General features: G+C 36.4%; 1 protein-coding gene across 1 annotated transcript in view; it reads right to left on the bottom strand.

Annotated features, from left to right (window-relative positions):
• Window positions 1–9,874, bottom strand: part of Smp_135900 (putative dna double-strand break repair rad50 ATPase) — a gene marked incomplete at its 5' end in the record, with an annotated part of 30,231 nt that extends 20,357 nt beyond the window's left edge. The window contains 6 exons of the mRNA XM_018789532.1: window positions 861–942; window positions 2,278–2,379; window positions 5,202–5,307; window positions 6,414–6,667; window positions 9,349–9,647; window positions 9,679–9,874. Coding sequence (XP_018654966.1) covers window positions 861–942; window positions 2,278–2,379; window positions 5,202–5,307; window positions 6,414–6,667; window positions 9,349–9,647; window positions 9,679–9,874 — 1,039 coding nt within the window. The remainder of the gene's footprint in view (window positions 1–860; window positions 943–2,277; window positions 2,380–5,201; window positions 5,308–6,413; window positions 6,668–9,348; window positions 9,648–9,678) is intronic.
• Window positions 9,875–12,823: the final 2,949 nt, after the last annotated feature.

Here is a 12,823-nt window from a genome sequence, read left to right on the forward strand (position 1 = left end):
CCTTTCAAATCTTTTCCTAAGTGTGACAGGATACACGGATTTGGCAAGGTGTGAAGATGACTGGTAAGATCTGATCTTCCTTTGTTTCCGGAATCCGTCATGCTTACATTTCCAGGCTCTCTGGCCCAACCATTAAGCAGGGCGTTTTCATATCCTGTAACTGGTTCGCGCAGATCGTATAGCCAGAGAAAGTCTCAACTGCTGAGACACTTGATGGGTTGTCCAAGTGTTGTAGTCCCATAGCTTTTTCGGAGATTACTGTCGAGCGGTGTGAACATGACTTACTTACGTAAGTTTTTAAGTCCTCGTGGGGCAGCATAGGATACTCGCCTGCATTTTCTATCCAACTCTGTCCTGGACACATCCTTTCATTTTCTTTCCGTGTTTGCTACTCATTCTTTGCATATCTGCTTCCCATTCACGATGCATTGTGTTCTTCGGTCTATCAGTTTGGCACTTGCCTCAGGATGCAGTTTGATGAGTTCCGTAATGTATATACTATCCACCTTCAACGTCTGTTCCTAATTCCCCGTCCCGCTCTAAGATGGTTTGTTCTCTCCCACATTACGATGTTGTTGCTCGTATCCTGTCCACGTACCAAATAGAGACTGACCAGTTGCAGTCCTAAAAACATCAATGGGAAGATCCAAACAAACAAAACTAAGTAAATTTAAATGGATATCAGCTTTAAAAATACTTTAAAAGGTAACCATGGTGAGATAATTCACCTGCACTAGAAAATTGCAATTCTTTACCAAAGCTTGAATGAAATGTATGTGCAGATTGAGGACAATTCTCACAAGAATAACACCTGTTATCACACAGAGAAGTTATTGTTTCCGAAGTAGGACCCTGGTTACGAATCAAAGAATTCGCCTGTGCTACGCATTCCGCTTCGGATCTAGCTAGAAGTCGTTCGCGATGACACAATAGTTCATGTATCTAAAAAATAATTTCGACAGATTATTGTACGAAACATAAAAGAAATTTAGAAACACCAGCGAAGAATTTATATGCGTAAAACTCAAAGGAGAGTATAACACGGAAGATTATTTGTGTTAAATCATGTTAATTGAATGAATAGTACCTATCTAACATAACTTAATGGATTAACTTTGCAGAAAATCGATTCGCACCATTTTGGCCAATCATATGTTTACTACGTGGAAGTTGTGAAACATCATAGGAGTTCAGAAGAACCATCACTTTTCCCCGTCTTTGCTTCGTAAGACTGTCTTGGTTGTGTACCACTAACTTAAAGAATACTTCGGTGAATTGTTATTTGAACAAACAAACGAAAACGTTTGCAGAAATTTGTTAAGGAGGAATACGATAGCGAAACTAAAAGCACTGTATATTATAGTATAGAATCGACTAAAAAGCACTTATCAATGCAATTTATTGGTTCGATAGTGTGTTGAGATAACAGTAACGGAAATAAAACAAGAGGATAAATGGGACTACATCATTTTTGCTACCGCTTACGATTGGATTCAGATTCATTAATCACTCAGAACTTAAAAGTTCCTTTGAGCAACATCTAAAGAAACAATTAGTGCACAGCAGTGTCCAAAGTCAGTTTTTGATGCTATTTTGTAACCCATAATTTCCGATAGTGATAAATGAATATCGTCTTGATAGATTTCATGACCTTTCACTGTTAGAGTGTTATCTCAGCTAGCAGTTTAGAATATACTAGGTGAGATAGTAATAATATGTCGATAATCGAAATAAGAGAAAATCTGGGTAGAGGTAAGTATCTGTTGAGCTACCCCACTTTATGATCAACTGGTAAAAAGACTAAGAGAAATGAAAGATGTGAGACACCACTAAGCTCAAGATTTCGAAGAAAAAGAAGAATGAATGTACTCGGATGAATTCGACCAATTTTGAACCACACTACCTACAGCATTTTCATAAGATCACAACAGGAAGTTCTGAACCTCTTAGAATGGTCTGATTAAACAACCAATGGCACCATGTACTGATATCACATATTGGACTAACCTCCATCAGTATTTTTAAAACCTACTTGTAAATAAGCTTGCGTACCATGACAAGATTTGAAGTAAATATTAGTAGTAATTGACTTCAATAATTTTTGATGACTAGTCAACGGTAATGAAATCAACGATAATCTCAGGATTATTAAACACTTGGATTCACAATTCTAATGAATACTATAAATCTCCAGAACATAATTACAACTAAGATAAAACGCAAACAAGCAAAAAAATAGGAAAAGGATTACTTTTCACAAGATATAGAAAACTATACCTCACTATCTGCAAGCCGAGCAACAACTTTCATTTGAGTAAGTTGGTGTTCAAGTTCTTGTTGAGATGACAAACGCGAACGAATACTTTCCAATTCTTTTTCCTAGAAAAATAGAAACTGAACACAGGTTTCACAAATTATAGTTATAATTGTAAAAAAAATACTTCTTACTGTGTAGGATACCGAACAATTTCTTACCCACAGAAAAAGTTATATATACACTTATACGGATAGTTTTTAAAATCAATAAACTTGAAAGAGCCAAGTTCCTTTTAAAGGGATACATGAAGCAAAAAAAGTAAGATACGCTTCGTCATATGTGATTTCACAAAAAATAACAGAAGGGAATATTCATATCTATGTTTTCACTCGTAGACACATCATTCGCATAGTACTCAATTCGAAAACTAATAAAAACACTAACTTATTGGGAATGTAATTTGAAGTATTACTTTACATATGCGCCGCACAAAGTGAAAGACTGTCATGGGCCCTTACTATTTCCTGTTAGATTCGCCTTTAGTTTTTTCTGGATAATATAGTCTTGTTCTATGTCTATGGAATTTAGTCTGCCCATCCAGGTAGAAATCTACCTGAAGTTTGTGCTGATGTCGTTCAGAAGGACTATGAAATCTCCACAACCATCCAGCCCAGAGAACAAAACTTCAACGAAACCAGCCTCGAATATCCTGCAACGTTTAAAGATCTAACTACATTCCAGTTGCCAGTTACTACTGAGAATGACTTTATAGAACTTTCATCAGTAAAGTGTTAAACGTCATCATGAAAAGATGATTTCTGCAAATGATCATAAACAAACAGTTCAATTCAGAATAAATGAAGTACCATATTTTACTAAATTATCAGACAGTAATTATTACTTGCCTAAAATATTTCTACACGCTGAAATCTTTTTTGGTTTGTTCCTAATCAAATATTTGTTAAATTTCAACAGTTTGATTATTTACATCATATCCTACCATATATTAGAGCAGTCAACAGTAAAACTGAACTCTTTAGTATTATCGTAGTAACGTTCTCCTTGACAGAAATTGAAGTCGTCGGAATGATGAACCACCACATCCTACCACCGCGAACCAACATTAATTCAACGTAACTACCCTACAAAGATTGGAGTGATTACACTACAGCCTCTGAATACCAGGAAGACACCTACTTTACAGATATGTACTCCTAGATAGGTAGAAAAGTTTATAGAAATCAAACTGAAACACGGCATACAAATGTCAGCATGAAGCTCAGACCGCTAAATGAGTTTGTAGTTTAACAATTCGGTTAGGTAACATTGCTCGAAACTATCACTAAACTTGTCACTTGATTGAGTTTATGCTTTCGGAAACAACAAGGTATTTTTAATTGCGTTTATCACTTCACAGTAACAGGTTTATTCATTTACTTGTTAATGAAACGTGATATTGACAAGAATATAAAACCCAAACCGCCTGAAGCTCAAATAACCTCGGTTGAAAAGAAAACACTTCACATGAACATCCATTTTAAGGGTAATGAAGCTACAGACACCCTAGAGAGAATTTCTGATTCTCTAAAAAGAAAGTTCTTCGCAGCAACTTTACAAATAGTATTCTCTAGCCAATCAATGTTTATCAATAATCTTAAGGGTAAATTACCCCATCTGATCAACTCTATGTGCATTTGCCAATTTACCTGCTCATGTAGAGCCAGGTATGTAGTTCGTTCGACGCGTATTTTATTCAAAAGAAATCAAGGACATTACCCTGCATGGCTAGAAGGAGGCGGAAACAGCTCAATAAGAAGCTGAATAATCGAACACACTGTAAACATAGGTCACTTAATCAAAGCGGAGTCTGAGTTTAAAGTTATCTACAAGGTAAGTAGAAGGCTGCCATAAGCAATTATACCGCATTTTTCTAGCATTGCAAAAGCAATAACTTTACATCTGGAAAAACAGAATTATGTCTCAAAAAGAAATTGGTACAACCATTTTTCCTACCGTCTTAATGTCTCATAATTTTCATCCTTATACTTTTTTTCCTTTACAACCATCTGCTTCCCCTTCCATCTTCTCCATGAATCTTCTACCCCCAACTGGTTTATTTATTTTTCTATGATCCTCCTGATTACATTTCTTCGCGATTTCGACATTTGATGATATCATGTTGAGTCATCCTTCCCCAATTATAATCTCCTCATCTATCTTCATGATGAATATTCAAGCCCTTAACATTAAAATTATTGTTAGTTTAATAGTTGAATTCATGAGTCGATTTAAGCTAGACCATCATGGTAAACCTGGAAGCACTGGACGTCCGTTTCGTCCTAGTGTGGGACTTCTCAGCAGTGCGCATTCCCGATCCCGCCCAACGAAATTCGAACACAGGACCTATCGGTCGCGTGTGAAAGCTGGACCACTTAGCTAGCTTCCAATGGTGTTAATGTCTAACTTCAACCAATCCACGATATTGTGCAACTGTCCACGATTGTCTACAGTGAGTAACTGCCTCACAATAGACACGGTTGAACTCTACTGGTCACGTCTTCTCACTAGAGGAGTCTCTACTAGGATGAAACGGCTATCCAGTGCTTCCAGGTTTACCATGGTGGTCTAGCTTAAGTCGACTCATGAATTCAACTATTAAGGTACTACAATTTCTGCAAACCCTCATTCTGATAATATTATTAGCTTCCTTGATAAAAAGTAACGTTTTGATACCTTTGTTTATTCTACTTCACCGTCACCGTGTTTAACAGAATTTTATTGGCACTATTATTGCAATTATTGTAATTATTATCATCCAGAAAAAAATAAGTGTATATATTTGCGATCCCGCAGCCTTGAAAATGAATTCTGTGAAAACAGAACTCTCTTCGCTGAACCAACCTTTCTTACCTTTAGTATCACCAAAACTTTATAAATGACATACCTTAGTTTTTAAGTTACGGTTTTCTTTGAGAAGCTCCTGGTTTTCCTTGTCCAATCGATTAACTACCTTTAATTTTTCCAAAGCATCATTCAGACTTTCCTGTAGACTGTATTATCAAATAAATCAAAAGTCCATTGTTACTGAAAGAGATGCTATACATTAAATTTATGATATTTGCTTTACTGACCATAAAGCTAAGAACCTAGGCGGTAATTCTAGCACAGAAGAAAAACAATTACAGAAAATCAAACAACCTGGAGTACACTATGCAGTTCACATTTCTCTTCGACTTTTTGAAGAAATACAGCTTAATTGTATACAGTATTTTCAACCAGTGTCGTGGGTTTTAGCTAACCTTATCTACTTCAGTGCGATGGATTGAAAATATATGTAGCGTTTACAATTTAGGCTTCTTCTGAAACCTGATAAAAAAAACTTTGACTTAGTAACTGAATTGTATAATACGACAGATTTCCCCATCTCGTCTAAAAGAAACCAATATTTTACAGATTTAATTATTTCATATCTATAATTCGTTATCATCTATAATCAAAACTGTAGTTAGTTATCCGTAACTAACTGCTTCAGACAATGAAGCCATAGTAGAACGTAGCTACTATGACAAAACAATGTAAAACTATGTCTGCTTGTGACGTGAAACACAATAATAGGCAGGATGAATGTAAATGTATCACAAGAGGTTACAAAGTATTTGCATAATACATATACATAGCCTTCGACCGTCCATTTGCATTTTTCGGTGTATTCTGCCATCTGAACAGTCTTTTCATCTGGTCTCCTAGTGTTCTGACAACGCCGTGCTTTCGATGCACTGAAACTTTTCACTCCGTCTGACATTTGTTGTAATTTCGATGCAACGTTCCGCTACACACTACTTACAATCTTGTGAGTAGCGTCCAATACAATAGAACAACTGCACACTAGTTTCGACTAGATAATGTTTTTGTGCTATGTACAGTAAATAATCATATCAAAGTAAGATGTTAATTGTAAATACTTCTGTAAGTAACTGATAACTATGACCATATTGTGCTGTGATACGACTGAATCCCATCATCCTCCAGAAGTTGTTACCCAGATTCTTTTGTATTTATTTCCTATCAATTTTTCGTCACAATACTTCTCGATGTTAGGTGATTTAACAGCTGGAACTGTCTGATAATTTAAACGATATGTCAAGTTATAACTTACTGATCAACAAGATTAGATCGTTGTTCGTGAAATGAACGCATTTCTATTTCGTAAGCCAATTCATCACGCACTTCGTTTAACTCTGATTCACGTCGCTTCAAGCGAATCTCTGTTTCTTTTCTCTTCATTTCTGAAGCTTGCAACTCGGAACTCAAGCGACTAAGTTCACACATGTTTTCTTCATATAAATGCTGGACCTCAGATAGCTTAGAAGACAAGGATCGAATTTCATCCAATTTAGATAAAAGTTGGCCCTTGATAATATGAATATACAGCGAGAAGTTAATAAACTTAGTGTACTACAAAAAAAACGTGAATTATTCTAAATAGTTTATTAGGATGTGGATCGCTCGGGACAATGAATGATCAATCTTGAGATAAGAGAAACCACCCAAATGACTTTAAATAGAGTTATTATTCTATTGGATACTTTAACATATATTCTGATATGCATTTAAAAATAGTTCCGAATACATGAAGCCATCAACTTTGTAGAAAGAAAATAATAACCACCCACACCGAAAAAAGTTTTTCCTTAATACTTTTGTAATCCGTACTACTCAATTTATTTGCTAAACGGAAACAAAGATTTATAGTGACTAAAAACTATGAAGAACGATAGGCTTTTTTTATTAGGACTTGAAAGACAACTGAATGGTTACAGCAATCCAGATGCATCTTAATATTTTTATGAATAATGGATTTCTTTGTTACTACTAATAATAATGAATACTATTATCATGAATTAGGGGATTTCTATCTGTCTATAGTGCATTTCAAAGTCTTATACAATAACATTCAATAAAATATGAAATGTTAATACGGAATATATAGAATATGGCTAGCAGTGGGGTCCAAGTCTGGGGTCTTGCCCTGTCTGAGACTCGTCAGCTGGATCTACTTGCATCCTTAAGTTGGTGTTTCACTCTGAAACTCGAACCCAGAACCGTCCGTTACAAACACTAACGCGTTACCTACTTATCTAATGGGTAAAGACAGCCACTCGCCAGTGAAAAAATATGAGTTTTAATGCAATTTAAAATGGATTAGATTATCCCGTTGTTTTTATTTTAACTAAACCTTGATAAGTCTTGGTTAACATATATCCATGTTGGCAAAAGCTAAACGAGCCTTTTGAATCCGTGCTAAGATTTCGTCAGACACCAACCCATTAGGGCTGATCAGACTTCCAACATAAGTGAAGTTGTCGACGCGTTCGACTACTTCGCTCCCTATCCTTAGTTCAGGTGTTGATACAGGCCAGTCCTGGAGCAACAATTTACATTTAGAGGGGGAGAAACGCATCCGAAACATCCTGGCATTATTACTGAGTTCTAAGAGAAGACTCTGCATTTTGTCAGCGTCTTCACCAAACAGGACTATATCATCTGCGTATTCTAAGTCAATAAGTGGACCTCCTAGTAAGAGATCAATTCCTGAAAATTCAGTCAACGAGAGTGTTATTTCCAGCAATAGGTCTATAATGAAGTTAAACAGAAATGGAGACAATGGATAGCCTTGTCTGGTGTTGCCAACAGCCGTTGATTATGAATATAGTGATCTTGAGTGCTGTTAGAGGTATGAGGACGGTTATCACTTCCCGGTTGCTCACACCATGAAAGTGTTCTTCTGGAGGCACCTGAAAAGGAAATTGAATCAGAAGTGGTCTTAGTGACTTGAGAGCGTGACCACAGTGCCCAAGGGACAACTGCTTGAAGTCGGTCACACACGACTCTTACGTGAGTAATTTTTGTCTTGGCTCAGCACTTGTTGGGACCTTACCGCCGGAGACGGATATCCGTAGGATAAGGCGTGGTGTGTATTTTAAAGTCGACCTTTTCCAACACCACCCCTCCTTGTGGGAAGGCAGCACTATTGTGATGCTGGTTGTCTGAAGGAAACACCTTACTGCTGTCACACCTCTGTACAGTCAGCAGCACGACTTCGCCCCCGAACCTTGGGTTTGCTGCTCTTAGTCTTACCATTCTTCAACCGACCTCCCTGGCATGGTAGGACCTTGAGGAACGATTGTTCCAGACAGTATAGCTCGATTGGTTCATTACGATAGGCAAACCCGACCACCACGTCAAGGTAGCAGCAACGGTCGGGATTACCCATTACACTTAGCGTGTCTCAAATCCAAGTATCTAATGAATGAATCAATTATTTGTTATTATATTGTTACAAACCTCGTATTTTAGGCTCATATATTAACTGGATTATCCTCATACCTTCAATTTTTAACCAGATTGCCATTTCATTTTTTTTCCGCATCCATTTGAGGCACTGTTGAATCAAGATTATCTCTGTATAATAACATTCATGAACATATTATCAACTGATAATCTTATCTCTTACTACAGCCTCCTTTTCTTTATCTCTTCGCAGCTTTAAATATTATTGTTACAACTAGGGTTCTATCTGAATTCTCGAATTTTAAAATGTGACAAGCTGACGCAATAGATCATTAAGGCGCATTCGACGTGGTATAGTTTTTAGACTGTTCATTTTTTAATCTACATTCTCAATGTCACCAATAACGATAATTCTGTTATCGCTAACTAATTTAAGTTAATAAGAACATCACCAAGACTATGTATTAGAGCTTCGGAAGTCTACGTTTTGACCTTGTATAAGGCACTTTTTCTAGTTTAAAAATCACATGAAGCAGACACATCTCAAAAAAACTTAATATCTACTAATTAAACACATTAAAATTGATGTTTTTTAGATTTTTATGTAGTAGCAAATAAAAGGACAAAACAGAGTCTTTAAAAAAATTAAAATATTAAGTTTATGTAACCCATAAAGTTCTTAGTCATATAAAATCTAAACTTAGGAGTAATTCTTGAAAGTAAACACAACTTGAAATAATCATTGGGTTCCCCAGAAAAACTTACATTCGAAACAAATTTATTGACCACCATTTACTAACCTTAGGAACAACTTGTGGTGACTCTAGAATTGATTTTAATGAATACAGAGGAGAGTCGATTTCTGACTCGAAATCATTTCCAAACCCAGATTTTGTGATACAGCTTTTTCCTTTGCGAACATGAAGCGATTCAAAAAAGGTTTGTGGAGATGAGTATAAGGAGTGACCAGTACATCTGTAAGAAAGTTCATTCCCAGAATGTGTATCATCAAAAGTAAGGTCAGGACCAGTTACATTTAATTCTTTGTGTCCAAACGGTAACATTGGTACTTTTGAAATGACAGGACAAGTCAAAGGAGCTAGAAAGACTTAGAAATAAATGGAACTTACCCTTTATATTCCTGCTCTGGTGAATGGGTGTCAGCGGGTGGTTTTCTAAATCTAAGCTTAACGCTTCAAAAGAAGCCATCGAGATGGGGCAATCTTCAATAAGAGGTTGAGTCATTTCAACAATATGATAATGCATTGTGCTAGGAAGCTTGAATGCTGCACTCATAAATAATTTGGACTTCAAGCGCAGACCCATGGTCAAAACCAGTAGCAAAAACTAGAAGATTACTTACATAAAGAGAACTTACACAATAGTATCGGTAAGTAGGTCCACGGTTATCATCGGCATTTGTTGGGAAAATAGAGTTAAAATCAACAGAAAAGAAATCTAAAGCATTACTAATATAAATTGTATACCTGACAAAATATTGTGAACCGTTTCGGGTATATCTTCATTGTTGATAACAGTGCTCATACTTGAATCCTTGCTTCAATTGTAGAAGAAAAATAAATAATAATCCATTGTTAGAAACTGATTAAAGTATTCAACTGTAAACCGTTAGCTTGCTCAAAACTGTACACAAAAGCTACCTTAAAACCAATAGTATAATAGTTCGCAATGAATTCACCCTTCGATACTTCATGTTAACCTAGAAGCTCTTACAACTACCTTTTAGGATCCCCTGAAACTCAAGCAACATGACTGGTGACGCGAGTTTACGACAAGTCTTGACGAGAAAATTGTAGTCACTTTCCAGATTCCCAGGAGCTCATCTCAGTTGTGAATACCCATGAATATTTGTGGGAAACTTAGACTAAACAGCTACTAACTTATATGGGTATGAAATAGCTATTCAAGCCAGGAAGAGAATATTTACTGCATTGGAAACAGTATAGAAGTGCAAACAAAAGAATTAAAGGACCCCATTATTTCTTTTCTGACACGTCACAAATACATAGTGAAGTCGAACTCCGAAACAAATAGTCAACTTTTACAAATTAAATAAAAATAGCTAGATATTTTGCAACCCATCTGAATATCTTAACATCAGAGTGGTAATTACCTGGAAAAAACCAACCAACCCAATATTGGAACAAACGATTTATTAAGTTGAATACACAACCCATCAGGTCACAAATATTTTCCGGGTTAATTATCAAATCAAGCGCCCGCATTAATGAATAAGTTATCATAAAAATGACGGTTGATGTATAGAAATAGTAACACTTGAAACAAATCAATGAGTATCTACAGCTGACTCCTACTTCACCTATTTTCAAACTATATTTCCAAATTTATACTTCCAGCTTCATACCTATGTCATGATTAAGACTATGTTAAGAATTAGTAGACTTTGTTTCTTCAACTAGACTGAGAAAACTCAACAGTTTGTAAAGGGATATACTAAACTTAATCAAATCCCTTGGGCTATATAAAAATAGCATGAGGCTATTTGTCATAAGAGACTCAAATGAAAACAACTGGTCACTAATGACCGCAAGTGACTTTTTTAAACACGAAAACTACTTTACTGCTTACCATAGGTCGATAAGCTGAAGAAGCGTCCGCCACTCCCGAACATTTTTATCACTGCTGGACGGAATAATGTGCTCTACCCATTGTCGCAAACATCTGACTCTATTCTCATTTACTTCCATGTTGCGTGACATTAGGGAACTAGCTATGTCAGCGAACTTGTAAAGGTCAATCTGAAACGAGAAAAATCGTTCACAAACCCAGATGTGGTAAATTAAACCATCAACTATGATACCGTAGGGTTGAGAAACAACTACTACTTCGACTTACCAGAATCAATACAACAACTAGCCGAAAGCACAACGAACTTACAACCACAGTAACAAAAAACAGATGATGTCGAAAGCCCGCTTACTGTTTTATTTGACATTTTCGACAATTTAAAAGAACATGTTTGCGCTAACGAGGAATTTTTTAAGTACTACAGGAATGCTTACGATTAAGATTTTGGCCGAGAAAAATTACTTTTTTTGTTGTTAACATGCACTCAGAATCCACAGTGGTTGCTGCCGTCATCAGACATATGTACGTATATCACTGAACTCTAACCAAATTTTCATGTTCTAGTATGACATTTTGCTCGAGAAAAGCTGTACAGCCACTTAATCTACTCAAAAATAACGATGTGGTACACTTATTTTATTAAGCATATTCAAAAACGTAAATGGTTTAAACATTTGCAGTACTGTTTTCAAAACTCTGACTACTTATCAATATTATGTCAGTAAATTCCTAGAAGTTGTTGGACACCATCACACAACACCATTAGAACCCGACATCCACGAGATACAGTTGGTATAAATGATAATGGTATCGGAAAAAGGCCGTCTATCAAGTCACTTACGAATGCCTGTTTGAGTGTTTGAGTTGCCTATCACTCAACTGTTCGAAAAATGATGTTACTCTCCGACAGATTATTGGACCTTCCTCAACCGGGGCACTGTAAGTTATAGCGTTTTATTCAAGCGTTACTGTGAAGTGGTTGCAAGTTATGAATTTAGTCTACAGCATCTTCTAGAACCACCGGCCAGTTGTCATAATGTAACTATGGCGTTCAAGTCCCTCGTAGAAATGATCAGGTGTCTTCCCGAGCATCTCCCTAGAATGAGCTGCTGACGTTCATTAAGCTGACTTTCATTACATTCGACGCTATAATTGGTGGTTTTGCTGCACTTATTGACACTTATTGTAAACCCTTGCTTACTGCTTTTTGAGATACTTCAATGATCCTAGATCCGTAGGTTTCCCATAAAAAAGACACATTTTGTGCTGATTTGGAAAACATCAGTGCAACTTCTTTTGTAGCCGATGCACTTTCTTCTTTGTGACCAGAACAATATTTTTGTCCAGCTTATGACCAATAGGTTTCTTTTACTCCAAGCACCACCAGGTTGTATCTCCTCATTTCTGCTGCTATTTTAATGGTCATCCCGGTCTTCTACATTGTCCGAACAGTCTATATACCTATATCGATTGTTGGTCGGATTCACGAGAATGAAATCGGCACACTAGTTTTCAAAGAACATCGGCTTTCAATATGAGGCGAAATAATTTCTCTATGTGAAGGCTCTCTCCAGAACCTAAATGGATTAGTTTATTAATTCCGGTCGGCGACTTTGTAATGCGAATCTTCTTCATGATGTTGGTTGTTAACCCTACACCCAATGT

This window comes from Schistosoma mansoni, chromosome W (assembly GCF_000237925.1).
Source record: "Schistosoma mansoni strain Puerto Rico chromosome W, complete genome".
NCBI lineage: Eukaryota > Metazoa > Platyhelminthes > Trematoda > Strigeidida > Schistosomatidae > Schistosoma > Schistosoma mansoni.